Source organism: Cercospora kikuchii (assembly GCF_019650295.1).
Source record: "Cercospora kikuchii DNA, contig_00002, whole genome shotgun sequence".
Lineage (NCBI taxonomy): Eukaryota > Fungi > Ascomycota > Dothideomycetes > Mycosphaerellales > Mycosphaerellaceae > Cercospora > Cercospora kikuchii.
This window is the reverse complement of record NW_025408583.1, coordinates 3,447,170-3,462,743: the sequence shown is the minus strand read 5'-3', so window position 1 is coordinate 3,462,743 and position 15,574 is coordinate 3,447,170. Positions and strand designations below refer to the sequence as shown.

Here is a 15,574-nt window from a genome sequence, read left to right as displayed (position 1 = left end):
GTATCTCCTACACTGCAACTTGATGCAACATCGACAGCGCATGGAGCAAATCCATTCCAGTCCAGAAACGAGTCCAAGGTGGACTATCCCGGAGAAGTGGCTAGCCATATGCTGCGTCTCATGCATCATCATTACATCTAAAGGTTGGTGAATCCTGGCTGCATACCACAGATGCAGCACACTCCGCCTCGGGCTCTGCAGGTCAATTTGTACCCATCGAGCGACTCTGGATCGTGCTCAGCACTTAGCTGAGCTCTTCACTAGTGCATGCTGCTCCTTCAGAGATCGTGAACTAGATGAGAATGCTTTGTGGGCATTTCCAGCAGTGGCCGCCGTGACAGGATCTCCAGGCTCGAATGCCAAGCAGTTGGTAACTCGCCCTCCACACGCGAATTGATTGAATCAGCGAGTGAGCACGGATTCAAGCTTCACGACACCTTGCAGTAGCACGTCGTAGCATCCGGACTGGGAGCATGGGCGCCAGCTCGCACCGTGCAGAGCAGACTTGCTTCGTCTCATGCTCGGGTTTTGCTGTAATGCATAGGCGTTTGGTGCCTCTCGCCCATTGAATGTTCTACGTTTCAAGATTCGCTCACGGAAATGCAGTTTCATTGGCTGGCACACCGTCTTGCCACAGGTCGAGATAATCCGTTTCGCCCCTCAGCAATTGGTCGAAGTTCAACTTCGTGCTCCATCGGACGTTGCGGGTGTACGCAAAGTCATTGACTCCCTCGCCATGATCCTCGATTTCGCTGAAGCTAGCTTTCGAGCCAATGGGCCTGTGATGTTGGAAGAGTTGTGGCGTTACGGTCAAGCAATTATGCCGTGCTCTGCCAGCACTTCCGTCGCATGCCTGTCGCAACATAATGTCCATTGCAGCATTCATTTTCTTGATTCCAAGCTCATAGAGAAGTCGACGTGCTCCTGGTTGGGAAACACCGTAGGCCAGTGAGCACACATTCATCCGTGCGCGGTGGACGACGCGCGTATGCTCTGGATATTCTCTGACGAGAGCATCACTACCCCATTCCTTGTCGAAGTGCTGAGGCTCAGGCACAGTCACGTCGTTTGATATCACGACTCTACCACTGTGGATTCTCGAGTCGGTTTTGGGAAATTCGGTGCCACAATGCCCTAACCACAGCACATCCCAATGTTGAGTATCTCCGTATGGCGACGAAAGTGGCAGATTCGACAAGTCATCGCTCAACTCGATTGTCTCATCTTCTGTTCCTGGCTGCACAAGTAGCCTCGATGCCCGAGCGAAATCGTACATCTGCGACTTGATGCGCACATCCCAATCCACGTCCCCCTCCATCACTAGCGCAGAGGTGATGTTTTGCTCTACTATTGTGCGGAGCACATTGATATGCGCTCTCCAAGCCCCAATCATGCCTGACTTATGCTTGGGGTTATCGCCTCCGGGAGGCAGTGCTTTCCGAGAAACGTTCGTTACTCCGTCGACGTAATCTAGCCTCAGGCCCCCGGGTGTCAAGGCGGCAGCAAGTGACATCGAGTCTCTGTGGTCGGTTCGTGAGGGTAGGTTGATAACAAATATCTTTTGGAACTACGCCTCGTGAGTTAGGGTGTAGAAATGGAGATCGAAGGATATCGTACGCCAAGAGTCTGGTTAAGCACATCGTTCAGGCTAGCGGCCTGATTTCTCCCCAGATAGTTGGTGTGCGCGGTAATGGATATTGGATTGTATGATCTGGTCAAGCTCGCGATCAGGAAGGCGATGGTCAGTAGTCCGACAATTGCGAGCGATGTTCGGACGGCCAACGACCGGGTGTCTAATAACCCATAGACCATGGTGCGAGCGAGACTGAAAGGGTGACGGAGAGGCAGAACAGCCTTACCTTTCAACCATGGTGATGAGCGTGGCCCATCATGTAACAAGCGATCTGGCACAGCAATTGCGGCACGTCGCCGGCGAGAGCTCCACAAGCGGACAGGGAAGTGAATACGAAGTTGAGCCGTGTGCGATATGAGTGGCAGAATTCTTGCCGAACTGGCCCAAGCGAGCTTCCGACGCGCCGCATGCCTTGCTGCGCGGTTATGGTCCAACTTGGTCGCTGTTCAGCACATTGTGGAGTCGGAACTCTGTCTGTTATTCATGATCTAAGCGCCATGTCCCGCAACGAGAGACCGATATTCCCTCTCTCTCTCAGTAGCGAAGCTGCACATGTGCGGCGTAGCAGCGCTTCCGATTGTTGCTCGCCAGCGCTTGCTCAAATATCTGCTGGCAGTTCAGTGTAAGAGGTTCAAAGTGTCTTCTTCGTTTTAACTTTATCGCCGTCCCTCGTTTCACTGAATGCTGCATCACATGTTTTTCCCGTGGTTGTTCACGCTGCTCTCCCTATCGAGTCCATCCTTACATCCCCGCAAGAACGACGAGAGCATATTCATCACTCCCCCAGGACCAGGGCCTTCGAGAGTCTACAATGGCAACCCAGTCTGGAGACTGAACAGCAGTCAGCGTATAAGCTGGACGACGAATGTAACGTCCTACCGCATAGAACTGTGGCAGCAGAATCCCGAATCGTCTTATGCGTACAGCATCAGCACGGTCTATGGTCAGTTGAAGCCCTTCGCACCCTGCAAAAAACGGCCACTGACGGAAATATTAGACACCGCAATAGCAGGAACTGGCGCTGGTGCGCATTCCACGTCTTGGGATGTCCAGTTGTACACCTCCAACCTCACGTTCTCGCCCATCTACTTCTTCTGGCTCAAGCCCAACAGACCGGACGGTATTACTTCGCACTACTTCAATATAACAGCAGAAATCGAAGATGATTTGCAGTCTGGTGGTGAAACCATCGGCAGCAGTGTTGACAGTAGCACCGCCGCGATTCCTTCTACTAGTCGAGCTGCGGAAGCCATCAATACCACAGCCGTAGCGAATGGCCAAGACGTTCGGAGCGAAGGTAGTGCAGGTTCACTGTCTCCTACGCTGAAGATTGGCATCGGCTTGGGAGTCGGCTTAGGGGTACCGTTTCTGTTGATCGCAGGGGCATTCATCGGCTTGGGGATGAGAAGGTCGCGACAGGATCCAGCAGCAAATGCAGCTTTCCCGGAGTCGATGCCAGCGCATCACCTGCCGCGATATGTTGAGCACATGCCGATTGAATACATAGATGGTCGAGGCAAGCAAGCCTCGATCTACCAGCTCTCGGACTACGGGCAAACGCCGCAATTGGTATCGCGAGCGGAGTTGGGGTCTTCGGGGTCCACATAAGCCGGACAATGGCAGGAAGAATTGAACATAGATTGTGTTGTCATTGGGTCCCATTGTGCCAAGTTAATAGCATGCAATCGTATTCCGTCCGGGCTGGCATGGTTCCCGGTCTCTTTGATTGAAGGCTCCGGGTCCATTCATGGTGCTTATTTGGTGCTTCGCTGTGCCTTAGAATGATGTGCGCTCCTGAACGTGATATTCCGATCATGGTCCTCCACATTCGCGACTCATCACTTCCCAATCCTCGAGCCACATCGCATCGTGAACTAGGTCATCTCGCGTCGACATTTGCCAGGACGCTAGACGCGCTGACGTCCCAGTCTGTTGTTATGAATCGGGCTCAGTCGTCAAACCCACCAAAATCCTCGCCGCCCACAATATCGCCATCCTCTTCGTCCTCGTTGGCGGAGCCCGTGGTCTCAGTCGCATCGGGGTCTTCGTCTGTCCTCCATCTTGTTCCCTCAAAGAGTCTCTCATCCTCTAGGCTTTCCTTGGCCCTTTGCCTCACACTCTTTACTAAGCTCTCCTTCTGCAACTTCCTGACTGGCTTCATGACTTGCTCGACAGGAGCAGCATTCTTATCTGTGTCCACTTTTTCTAATTCGTCCACCCAGATGTCCAGTACATGTAACTTGAGTCCGACCGGTACCTTCACATCCCTGATGCTCAATGGACCTCCGTCTTCTTCCAATATGCTCAGGTATTGCTCCACTTCCCACTTCCTTTTGGCACAGATCTCGAAGCCCTTGTTCACATAACACCTCACCAGATACAAGTACTTGTCCATCCTCAGACTGTCAATCGAGCCCCATTCTCGTGCAATCGTCCTCCAGAATGCCTGCAACCACGGAAGCACATTCTCCTGGGTGAGAACATCTGTGAGGGCAGCCAAGTCGCGGGCAAGTCGTTGCTGGTTTCGTGGTTTGTCGGACATGAACATGCAGTAATGTAGGCCCTTCCAGAGCTTCAGTAGGTCCAGTGGTGTGAAGGCTGCGGAGCGTGAGAGGTAGGTCCGAAGTGAGGAAAGGGCGCGATCGCGAATGCTTCGATCTGCAGGCGGTCAGGAAATGTGAAGATGAATGCACGTGAGCGAGCTTACCACTTGACGCGAGTTGCTTGATGAACGGGTTCGAATCTGAGCCCTTGTGCGCTTTGGTGGCTGCCATGTCGGAAGCTGTCGTGCAGGTGATTTGCGCGATGCGATGCTTGCACTCGAGAACTTTTTCGAAGTCAAGCTCGTTGATCTTTCGGCGATAAGATTTGGAGATGCACAGCTCACTTTATGGCACGTGCGTTTGCGTATGGCGGCAATATCTTTCGCGCATTTTCCCAGGAGGAAGAAATCGATGTCAGCCTCTTGTTCAAAGTAATAAAACAAATAAGACTATATTAGAATCTATATCCGCACTTTAGTTATTCAATATTCAATTAATTGGAGTGAAGTGGGTCTTAAACCGACACGTGACTCAATTAGCCTAGCGCTAGCGCAAACCTTAATCGACGCGTTCGACTTCTCTAAACTAATCTCTAAGCCTCTAATAGTTTACTTACTATATCGGAAACCTCCCTTTACGCGCTGAACTGCGCCGTAGCGACCTTAGTAAAGCGCCGAGAAAGTAACTTACTTAATTGAGCGAAATGTCGACGAATTCGCGGAATCGATATACAATTAGAGCTGGCGACATCGTCGAAGTCCTGGCACACCGCAAACGAAGCGGGGTGAGCAATGCACATCTTCTTCACATTCAATTTTATGCTAAATTACAACTAGAACGAAGAGTACCTCGTCCGATGGCGGACCAAACCGGTCCTACCATGCCCGCCACGCGCGATTGCCTCTTGGCACCCCTTACCAGATTTAAGGAAGTCACTCCACCTGGTGCAGTCGTACGTTGAGAAGAACGGCCACTCTGGACGCGGTACACCAAAATTCTCATCCAACGATAGCTCGCGGAAAAGGAAGTCCCCTGAAGACGATGGACCTCTGTCGCGTGGACTTCTTGGCGCAAATGGACTGCTGACACCGCAGGATTCTATGCGATCGCGCTCACATTCGCCTTCCACAATCGACCTGATCAAAGCAGCACCACAGCAAGTCGACGGCCCCCAGATCTACAATGGCGCTTTCCAATTCAAGGAGGGAAACATCATCGCGAAGGCAGACCTCACTGGTGACGTCGTCAACACTAGGAATCTGCCCACCCCAAGCATGACAAAAGAGAGTGCAGTAACTCCAGTCGACCAAGCAGAACGGGCAATCCGGCTCGCTTTCGTAGAGAAGCTGAAGAAGGTGAAGCGAGTGCGCCTGGAAAATCACTTTGATTCAACCACTCCCAATCTAAACTTTGAGTTTATTAAGGACTACGTTCTTGGCGAAGGAGTGTCAGGAGACGAACCCACCACATTCCAAGGCTGCCAAAAATGCAAACCAGACATGGGCGGCGGAGTAGGCTGCGAATACACTGCAATTTGCGAATGCCTCGAGTTTGCCAGCGTCGACGAGCAGACACTCAGCCGGAAAGATCCTGAAAAATATGGAGTGTACCTGATTGCAAAAGAGGATGCAGAGAAGAACGGAGACGGTATTGACACCAAGGGACTGCCTAAACGCTTTCCATACTCGAAGCCAAGGGCTAACGGCGCCCCGCAAACTTTGGTCCCTTTCTATAGGGAGCAGCGCTATCCTGTCTACGAGTGCAATCACAATTGCAAATGCGGTAGTGTTTGCAAGTCTCGGCTGGTTCAGAAAGGCAGAAAGGTGCCTCTTGTCATCTTCAAAACAGGCAAGGACCGTGGCTGGGGAATTTGTTGTGAGGAGGACCTTATACAAGGAGAATTCGTTGACGTATACCTGGGCGAAGTAATCGCCAATGACGAGGCCAACCGACGAGAAGATCACAACAACCGCAATGTTGATGAAAGCGCCAAGAGAGACAGCTACTTTTACTGGCTGGACAAATTCAAGAACGATCGTGACCCCACGACCGACAAGATTCTACGGAGGAAGGATCTCTATGTGATCGATGGGGAGCACATGGGCAACGCCACGCGGTTCATCAACCATTCATGCGAGCCGAACATGCGGCAGTACAGTGTGTCGTACAACAAGCACGACTTGAAGCTATATAGCATGGCCTTCTTCGCATATACGGACATTCCTGCAGAAACGGAATTAACGTTCGATTACCTGGATAAAGATGAGGTCGAACTCGAAGAGGCAATAGCTTTGAGAGAAGCCGCGTTGAACGATCCGCGAAATGCCGACAAGCCTCGTTGCTACTGCGGGCAGCCAAAATGTAGAGGCTTTTTGTGGGACGATGAGGATGACAAGGACTCATCGGACTCTTCGCAACAGGGATCTGACGACGACTCTAGCGAGGATTAGGAGCAGTACAAATCCAAAAGAGGACGAGTGTCGCATGATCGATCGGTGATCAACCAGCGGCGAGAGCGCTGCATGCTTGAACTTGATGAAAGCGGATGATATGCGCATGTCCGAGGTTGGAATATTCACAGCTTGGACGCTGCGCCTCTGCAGTAACATGAGCTCGTCACTCTGACGTCCGACTTCTCAGATAGTCCATCCAGCTGCTTCCCAATGCCCTCTGCTTCCTCGTTCTTCTCTAGCCTCGTCAAGCACTCGTGATACCCATGCAGCGCCCATACGTTGTTGGGATGCCTCAGCGCTCGAGGCAATGTATCATCAAGACCGAGATCAGCTTTGTACTCTTTAGCGGCCTCCTCCACGTGCCCTTGCTCAAGCAGAAGCGCTCCTAGTGCATGTCGAGGAGGCTGCATCCAACCCCAAGGCTCGTCGTATGGCAGATTGTCTGACAATTCTACAGCTTTTCGCAGATGCGCGAATGCCACATCGAAGTTCTCTTTGCGGTATTCTAGCTCGCCCTCGAGCATTGCCGTTGCGACTGCGAGAATGTCGATAGCTGTGTTGTTAAACAATGTTCTGCTTGCTGGAACCCGAGAGATAACTGCGCGGAATGCTTCCTGTTCTGTTGCTGCATTGCCAACGTCCCCAGTCGCAGCGTATGCTATACCGCGACCATACCTGATCATGGCTGTCGTCACGCAGTAAAGTTCTGCATCCGCGGGTAGCTGTAATGCGAGTAGGCTGTCCCATTTGCCGAAGCGGACGAGCACGTGGACTCTCATGCTCAGAAAGCTCTCGAGCCAATCTGCCATTGGAGGGCTTGGTGTTCGCAGCAGGTCTTCAGGTAGCGAGTTTTCCAACCGAGCGACAGTGTCGATAGCAGTCTGATAATGGCCAGCGAACATGGCCGCATAGACTTTGAAATGGTAATTGTGACTTCGGTACAGGCTGTAGAAGTTCAGTGCTCCTGCTCGAGCGAGATACCGCTCGTCCGCCTCTATCGCTTGACTGTTGGATGTGATTGCATTCTGCCAGTCACCGGCAAGGACGTCCAAGTGAGTTGGCATGTGGTGCAGATGTCCGCCGTCAGGTACTAGCCCTCGTAGTCGATCCGCAATAGGAATAGCATCTTCTGGCCGAGCAGACATTTCCATCAAATGACACCACAGATGTAAGAGACCCGCGTGGTCGTTTCCTCCAGGTTGTGCAAAGGCCTGATCCAGTACAGCCTTCGCTTTTAGCGTTCGAGAGCCTTCAGCCGGCTCTCCTGTCCGTATGTCCCACAGCGCCCATGGTGTGACGTTCATCAGTGCATCAGCATATAGGGCAGCCACATCGAGATCGTCACCAAACTCATCGTAGACTGTCTTCATAGCTCGCGCATAGTCTTGGTTCCACTTCGCGTAATCGTCGCCACTCCTGTCATTCGGATATCGAGCTTGAAGCGCATTTATCAATGCCTTCTCGACAGGTGAAGCGTCTGCCTGGGCAGCTCGCTCTGCCGCAAGGAGGGAGTCCTTGGCTTGCTGGAGATTCGCTTCCTTTTCATCTGGATCGAAGGCTTCCCAAGGCTTATTGTAATTAGGTCCCAGTGCATAGCCTATACCCCATAACGACATGCAGCAGCTTGGATCCGCCTCGCTTGCTCTCAGAAAGCAAGTAGCGCTTTCTTCACTGCAACAAGATCAGATACTTTTGTCTTGCAGGAAACGATATTTTCGTGTCATACTGATTGAATGCATACGACCATTGCAGACCACGATCAAACCAAGTCTGAGCCAGCTTACTCTTGGTAGTTACCGGGCGAATATATGTACCAAGATCATAGTATGGACGTTCACCCGCTGTTGCAGTGTCCTTTTCCCCACGGTCGCCTGTGTCCATTGGATGTTTGGATGTGTCGGAATGGCGGGGCAATTTTTGACCACTCTCACTCTCAATGTATTTGAACCTGACACAACAAATGCTGGCGTAAAAATAGCCGAACGTGACAGCCTTAGCAATTCTGACACGTGACCATCGAATGTGTCTTGATGCAGTGGTGGGCGCTGTTTGGTGCGCGACGTTTTGGCGAGGTATGCCTAATGGTCTCATCAGCAAAACCCAAGGCGAGCTGAAGCGCCCGCCACCTACGCCAAGCATGGACATCAACTAGTGTTGCCGGGGGCTTCTGCCAATAGAAATGGGAAGGACGAATGGAGGCTGTACGCGAACGCGTGGGGAAGCTGCATGCATTGTTCCGTCTCCATTCTGGCTAAGGCTTCGTGAAGACAACAACTCGTCTGGTCTGTTAGGAGTCAAGATGGAAGAGCTCACTGATATGAAAGAGTACCTCAAGGCCTCCAATGCTGATGGCACGGCAATTCTCGAAGCAGTGACGGATTGGTGCAGCAATTGTAAGGCCATCGCTCCTTTCATGGACAAGATGATGTCCAAGTATCCGGATGCTCGGTTCTACACATACAACACCGATACTGCGTTGGCTATCAGTCAAGAGCTGGGTGCACGCCAGGTGAGTTGGTCATTGAGCAGTCCGCGATGCAGTCGCGCTTGGCGTATAGATGAGTTGATGTGTACTCAAGATGCCAACCTTCCATATTTTCAAGGATGGAGATTTGCGAGCAAGCGTGACTGGCGCAAAGGCGAAGGAAATCGAGCAAGCCATCGCGGGCAATTATGATGGAAAGGTTGTAGAGTAAGCGGGTGCGCGACTGGCTGCTGGTGCACAAGGTCACAGGGCCAGGACGTTGGCTTCACGCATCTGATCGTGGAGTGCGGCTGTAAAAGTGCAATCCCATGCGGTGTATGGATGTCTTCCTCGGCATCAGCGTCCGAATCGTGGAATCTTGCGAACGCGATACTGCTGTGCTGGAAGCACGAAGTGCAGTCTGATCTATCGTGTGGTTGAAGCTGTAGCTTGTGTCAGGTCTCGTTGGTGTGTTTCGTTGCCAGGCGCCCGGGGCATCACAGTCCGTCTGAGCGGTGAGATGTCGAGTATCAGCGGAGATTTGTTTGTGATGAAGATGTCGATGAGCAAGTTTGGAGCCACAACTTCTGCCACGGACGAGAATGGGACAATGCGAGCACAGACGCGAGCCAGCAAGCGTTTCTCACCTTTTCGCAACCACTCTCATCTGCACCGCACACCACTCGCTCAGTCACGTTACCACCTCGCCCAATGGATCGCGCCGCCGCGATCCTGCTCGACGTGAAGACATATGGCGCCATCATAGCACTTGCCATCGCATACTGCACCTTTGCGCTTCTGCTGCGAAGCGACGCAGAGAAGGCGGTGGACTTTGCAGTGCCGCCACCCGAACCCTGCTCGCCGGGCTGGAAGGGGAAGACGCTGCCCGAGCCATCCATCAAGGTGCCCGGCTCGACCGCTATACAATGCTATGCGCCAGCCACAGGCCAATATCTTGGACTTGTCAACCCTTCTTCACCTGATCGGATTGACAGAATCATCTCTCGCGCTGCCGAAGCACAAAAGTCATGGAGCCGAACCACTTTTGCTCAGCGCCGGCAAGTGCTGAGGACACTACTGAAATATCTACTTGACAACCAAGAAGAAATCATTCGCGCTGCATGTCAAGACAGTGGCAAGACTCGCGTCGACGCTCTGTTTGGCGAAGTGCTCGTCACCGCCGAGAAGCTCAAATGGACCATCGATCACGGCGAGAAGTCCTTGCGACCTGATCGAAGACCGACCAATTTCTTGATGTTCTACAAGAAGAACGAAGTGCGTTATGAGCCTCTGGGAGTCGTCGGAGCTTGTGTGAGCTGGAAGTGAGTGTCTCCACCTTGCATTGAAAGAGCTGCCTGGTGACTGACTCCGCTCGCAGTTACCCCTTTCACAACCTGCTTGGCCCGATCATTAGCGCTCTGTTCTCTGGTAACGCAATCGTTGTCAAGGGCAGCGAACAGACAGCTTGGTCGTCAAATTACTTCATTGAGATCGTCCGCGGCGCTCTGAAAGCCTGTGGCCACAATCCTGATGTCGTCCACACTTTCTCCTGCTGGCCACAAACCGCCGACTACTTTACGTCGCATCCTGGCATTGCTCATCTGACGTTCATTGGAAGTCGTCCGGTAGCTCATGAAGTGGCCAAGAGTGCATCCAAGGTCCTGACACCGCTGTGCATCGAGCTTGGAGGCAAGGATCCTGCCATGATTCTCGATCATCCTGATGGACGAACCATGTCAAGTGCGGAAATCGAAAGAGTTGCGAGCATCATCATGCGAGGGGTATTCCAGTCTGGAGGGCAGAACTGCGTGGGCATTGAGCGCATCATCGCCATGCCTGGGGCGTATGCTACACTCATCAAACTGCTAGAGCCACGTATCCGCGCATTGAGGCTGGGCAACGACCTAGACCCGGACAGAGCTGAAGGAGACGCAGTCGATGTCGGAGCCATGGTCTCGCCTGCTGCATTCGAGCGCCTCGAACAGCTGATTGCGGAGGCGAGGGCGCAAGGTGCACGGGTGGTCGTGGGAGGACATCGATACCGCCATGAGAAATACCCACAAGGCCATTACTTCACGCCGACGCTAATTGTTGATGTTACGGCATCGATGAGGATCGCACAAGAAGAGCTTTTCGGTCCCGTTTGTCTCTTCATGAGGGCAAAAGATGTGGAGGATGTCATTGACATTGCCAACAACATCGAGTATGGTCTTGGTGCCAGCGTGTTTGGACCCACCGGGTCAAGTGGAGCACAACGCAACCTCACGCATGTGACAAATGCAGTCAAGGCGGGCATGGTAGCGGTGAATGACTTTGCCGCGTAAGTGCCACTTCTGCGACTATCTCGTGACTGATACTGATCGTGTCGAAACAGGTATTACGTTGTGCAGCTGCCGTTTGGGGGCGTGCGTGGCTCTGGTTATGGTAGGTTCGCCGGCGTAGAAGGGCTCAGAAGCCTTTGCAATGCCAAATCGGTGTGTGTGGACAGATGGCCGGCGTTGATCAAGACCGCTATACCCGCGAATCTGGATTACCCGATGCGGCCAAATGCGTGGCATGTTTCACGGGGTGTTGTCGAAGTGGGATACGGCGAGACTCTGCAGCGAAAATGGCGCGGAATACGAAAACTGGCGGGAATCTGATCGCGTGACTTTGCCCGGCACTGACAGTCTAGATGTCAATACTTACTGAATGAAATTTGATGCTGTGATCGATGGTGTGGCCACTGTCGTGGAAGAGGCCGACTGCAGTGCTGTTGGCAACTGCTTGGACAGCAGAGCAGGCTGCATGCATGACTCGCCCAATCAGATTTTCGCCCGTATCTCACATGCCTTCACTCCAAATGCACCTCCAGGTCAGTAGGCACCCCGAGGAAGCTCCTAGCTGCAATCGAGCCTAAGCTTCCACCAATGTCAACCGTCGCATGACCCACCGTCGCAGTGAGAATGGCCCAGCATGTCCAGCTAGACATGATCAAGACAGCTCCGAGACACAGTAGATGCCCACAATGCGTGGGATGAGCTCCGTTCAGCGCACGCGCTGTACCCAAACCTTGAGCTGCATAGAGTTCGCGTGGCACCAATCCTCTTGAGCTCGAGTGGATGTACGTGGGCGAGGGCATGTGAGCAGCAGCCTATATCTACTCCCATCTTCGTCGGTTTGGAGTTCTTCTCATCCCATCAGCTCCATCAAGGTCATTCTGAGAAACACACTACCACACCACAACCAATCAACCAACCCCGAACACACACTATCAACATGGGTGGCTGCTCCGCTTGCTCCAACGCCAACTGCGCTTGCGCTTCCAGCTCCAGCTGCACCTGCGTGAGTATTCCTCTGCCAACGATACCACACGAAACCTTGATGGACAATGGCTAACCATACTGCCCACGCAGAAATAGACAACTCGACGCTATGAGCCTGTCTTGATCTCGAGGATGGATTGCCAAAGACCCTACGCATCCTCAATGGACGATGGCTGTATACGCTGGTAGACGGGGGAGGAAGAGAGATGGGTTGCCGATGCGTTGAAGACAACGGAGGCGAAGGCAGAGGATGATTATTGTTGGAAACGCTCGTTAGCTTGTCAATTCAACCAATTCCCGGGAATCACTGTGCATTTTTCCTTCGTCTTGACTTTGTCCTTTGCTTGCGAGGCGTATTGCTCGTTGTAGTCTTGAGATACATGAAGCTGGAGGCTGCGGTGAGCAGCTGACGGCATCGGTCTCGTGGCCAGCCGTGACGATTCCCCACCCGTTCCGTCGCCTCACTTGTTAGTGATAGCTGCCCGCTCAGCGTGGCCAGCTCACTGATTGCCAAGTCTCGTTCAGGCTGTCGTCGGCGCAGCACATGCTGCTCGGAACGAGCTGCACGGTCCGGAGGGAGCTCGAGGGTACGAATGAGCAGGCAGGCGTTTGTACAGATGATATCGCTCCACTCAAGCAACGCAGCTGCAATCCTCTTGATGTGCATGATTTATTGAATCGGTTGTGACCAAGAGACGTCTCGTTGACTCTGCCTAGCGAAGGAGTGCTCAAGCACTGGAGCTACCCTTGCAACTTCTCGCCCCACGCAACACGTGAACTGGCGGGCCGCTTGCGACACGCTATGACGTACATCGCAGCCGGTCCAGGCTTCGATGCTGCCTTGAATTGAGCTGGTCGATTGATTAGGATGCCACCCAAAGGCAACAGTACGAAAGACACACCGACAAAGAACGAACTTGAAGCCATTCGAGCCTACGAAGCACAGAAGCCAGACTACGAAGCCCTCTTGCAAGAAAGTAAGCGCCAGCCGCGACAGCCGCCAGAAATCGAGCAAGACGAGTTTGGCCGAGCCGCCGTCAAAGCCATCCAAGAGAGTCGAGCTGAGTCCGATCAGCGAGCTAAAGAATCAAAAGGATCCTGAGCAGGAGCAAGTCAGTAGTCAGTAGGTGTCCGCTACCGTGTTTCCTTTCCACACCCTCTCCGCTCAGATTAACGAGAGGAAGGCTATTGATGTGACTTCCAAATATACCTGTTAGAGAGACCTGCTAATCTTCTGTCTTCTACGCAGTGCCGGTGATCCCAGGAGACAACGATAAAGGTGGGTTCAACGCCAATTTCTACTCGAAGCATGACTGACTGTCAAGCAGAGATCAAGGAGAAGCTGGCTCAAAGCAAAAGTGACGCGGATGCGAAGAAGAGCGGCCTCGCTTCGCAAGAACACCATCAGGCCAACCCCGGACCAGTAAGTCGTTCCACAAAATGCACTCGACATGTATATATACTTACCATGCAGGTGATTGCCGAGAACTTGGGTGAACCAGCATCCAAGGAGGAACTCAAGAAGCGTTCTGAGGAGCTAAACAAGAAGTAGTGATGTAATATTGGTCAACATTGACCCAACTTTTTCAAGATTGTAGCTTTACGGAGGCACTTCTTTGCCAGCCCAGTCCCAACATTTTCCTCTGTCGTCTAGACTACGACTGTTGACCACCTCAAGCAGCTTCTCCGCCGCAAATTCAGGGCTGAAGAGCTTGTCCTCTTTCACGTTGTCCCAGAACTCTTTGCTCAAATTTGTCTTCACCGTGCCGGGGTGAAGGCTAATGCTCATGGCATTTTCACCCGCACTCGGTTGTAGGTAGTTGTCAAAGGACTTGGTCAATTGATTGACCGCAGCCTTGCTTGATCGATAGCTGTACCATCCTCCCAATCGATTGTCTGTGATTGAGCCAACTCTTGCAGACATGTTCGCCCACACTGCCGTCCTGGGCAGTCCATCGGCTCTTTCCAATTTCGTTGCTTTCTTTGGCAAGAAGGGCGACAGGTGCTTCAGCAGAAGCATCGGACCCAGCGTGTTCGTGCGGAAGGTGAGGAGGGCATCGTCGTAGTTGATCTGCGCTGGCGATTTCTCTGGAAACAGAATGCCAGGGATAGCGAGCGAAAGATGGAGGTAGTTCTCCTTCTTGGGGAACAGCTTCGAGATCTGGTCTGCTGCTTCGGCTACGATTGTCTCATCTAACCAACATGAAAAGTCAATACCTGCTGATGCGGCCGCGTTTGCCAAAGCGCGGCTTACCGAGCACATCCAGGTTGACGACATGTAGTCGTTCCTCGCTCACGTCGTTCAGACCAGACAGAGCATTCTCTTTCACCTGATCGAGATCCTTCCGCGCAGTCGCGACGACCGGCACGCTGGTCGTCTGCAGCAGGCGACGCACCAGCTCAAGACCAATGCCACGCGAGGCCGGGGTAACGAGGGCGAAGGGCTTCATGGCTGCCTCCCGGCGATGTTGTGCGAGAGGAGCTGCATGTTGAGAGGTTGCATTCCAGCCAGCCGGAAGCGGGTGTGCGCAGAGACAGCGACGTCGTCGTGTCAAAGACTCCGAGTGCAGATCGAGATGCGCGTACCAAGATCTGAGAGCTCAGCTAACGCGACAACAGCAGTCATGACTGAACCTTAACCTCATCCTCCACGACTGCGGCTCGGCTGGCGGCATGTGGTGCAGCGGAGAGCGGACTCGTCGATGTCCTTCTGAGCGCTCCCTTTTCACACAAGAGCTGGAACATCGCATCCGCTTCGTCGGCCCTTGCACCCGACGATGCCACCGGCCTCGCTGCTGCACGTTGTTACGCGCGAAATAGCGCGTGGCTGAGCATGGATGCGATGCGCAAACTCTGCCGCATCACCAGCACCAGAGCTGCACGACATTAGGCTATGCTCTGCTATGCACCACGTCCAGCGCCACAAAATGGTAGCGGGCGTTGAGGCGTCACTTCACCTTCATTGTGATGCGGTTCTTGGAAGACACCTCCAACGGCCACTCCGCTCATTTCGCATTAGCCGGTGATCACAAAACACCTGGTGATGATGGAGATGACAGCCGGTTTGCATCCTTGCATCACACTGCACGCTGCACGACGGCATGTCGTACCCCGTAGCATCTCCATCTTCGGCTGCTAAACGACGATCCATCAGTCACCGCCCGGAGCAGCTCTTG

The 15,574-nt window shown here is 53.0% G+C and overlaps 9 protein-coding genes across 9 annotated transcripts; 5 read left to right on the top strand and 4 right to left on the bottom strand.

The window, feature by feature from the left end:
- Nucleotides 1-592: 592 nt before the first annotated feature.
- On the bottom strand, nt 593-1,812 carry CKM354_000360000 (uncharacterized protein; the record flags this gene model as incomplete). The annotated part of the gene is made up of 2 exons (XM_044798804.1): nt 593-1,567; nt 1,618-1,812. 2 exons carry the CDS (start codon nt 1,810-1,812, stop codon nt 593-595), a joined length of 1,170 nt encoding a protein of 389 aa, XP_044654739.1.
- Nucleotides 1,813-2,326: 514 nt separating this feature from the next.
- CKM354_000359900 (uncharacterized protein) lies at nt 2,327-3,241 on the top strand (the record flags this gene model as incomplete). The annotated part of the gene is made up of 2 exons (XM_044798803.1): nt 2,327-2,576; nt 2,631-3,241. The coding sequence occupies 2 exons, from the start codon at nt 2,327-2,329 to the stop codon at nt 3,239-3,241; spliced, it is 861 nt and encodes a 286-aa protein (XP_044654738.1).
- A 340-nt stretch (nt 3,242-3,581) lies between these two features.
- On the bottom strand, nt 3,582-4,407 carry CKM354_000359800 (uncharacterized protein; the record flags this gene model as incomplete). The annotated part of the gene is made up of 2 exons (XM_044798802.1): nt 3,582-4,291; nt 4,341-4,407. 2 exons carry the CDS (start codon nt 4,405-4,407, stop codon nt 3,582-3,584), a joined length of 777 nt encoding a protein of 258 aa, XP_044654737.1.
- A 472-nt stretch (nt 4,408-4,879) lies between these two features.
- CKM354_000359700 (uncharacterized protein) lies at nt 4,880-6,626 on the top strand (the record flags this gene model as incomplete). Its single annotated transcript, XM_044798801.1, has 2 exons — nt 4,880-4,960; nt 5,013-6,626. The coding sequence occupies 2 exons, from the start codon at nt 4,880-4,882 to the stop codon at nt 6,624-6,626; spliced, it is 1,695 nt and encodes a 564-aa protein (XP_044654736.1).
- Nucleotides 6,627-6,751: 125 nt separating this feature from the next.
- Nucleotides 6,752-8,510, bottom strand: CKM354_000359600 (uncharacterized protein; the record flags this gene model as incomplete). Its single annotated transcript, XM_044798800.1, has 2 exons — nt 6,752-8,300; nt 8,356-8,510. The coding sequence occupies 2 exons, from the start codon at nt 8,508-8,510 to the stop codon at nt 6,752-6,754; spliced, it is 1,704 nt and encodes a 567-aa protein (XP_044654735.1).
- A 418-nt stretch (nt 8,511-8,928) lies between these two features.
- Nucleotides 8,929-9,325, top strand: CKM354_000359500 (uncharacterized protein; the record flags this gene model as incomplete). Its single annotated transcript, XM_044798799.1, has 2 exons — nt 8,929-9,138; nt 9,209-9,325. 2 exons carry the CDS (start codon nt 8,929-8,931, stop codon nt 9,323-9,325), a joined length of 327 nt encoding a protein of 108 aa, XP_044654734.1.
- Nucleotides 9,326-9,804: 479 nt separating this feature from the next.
- Nucleotides 9,805-11,735, top strand: CKM354_000359400 (meiotic recombination directing protein; the record flags this gene model as incomplete). Its single annotated transcript, XM_044798798.1, has 3 exons — nt 9,805-10,415; nt 10,472-11,413; nt 11,468-11,735. The coding sequence occupies 3 exons, from the start codon at nt 9,805-9,807 to the stop codon at nt 11,733-11,735; spliced, it is 1,821 nt and encodes a 606-aa protein (XP_044654733.1).
- Nucleotides 11,736-13,266: 1,531 nt separating this feature from the next.
- CKM354_000359300 (uncharacterized protein) lies at nt 13,267-13,950 on the top strand (the record flags this gene model as incomplete). The annotated part of the gene is made up of 4 exons (XM_044798797.1): nt 13,267-13,375; nt 13,648-13,677; nt 13,727-13,821; nt 13,873-13,950. The coding sequence occupies 4 exons, from the start codon at nt 13,267-13,269 to the stop codon at nt 13,948-13,950; spliced, it is 312 nt and encodes a 103-aa protein (XP_044654732.1).
- A 48-nt stretch (nt 13,951-13,998) lies between these two features.
- On the bottom strand, nt 13,999-14,848 carry CKM354_000359200 (uncharacterized protein; the record flags this gene model as incomplete). Its single annotated transcript, XM_044798796.1, has 2 exons — nt 13,999-14,591; nt 14,653-14,848. 2 exons carry the CDS (start codon nt 14,846-14,848, stop codon nt 13,999-14,001), a joined length of 789 nt encoding a protein of 262 aa, XP_044654731.1.
- Between the last annotated feature and the right edge of the window lie 726 nt (nt 14,849-15,574).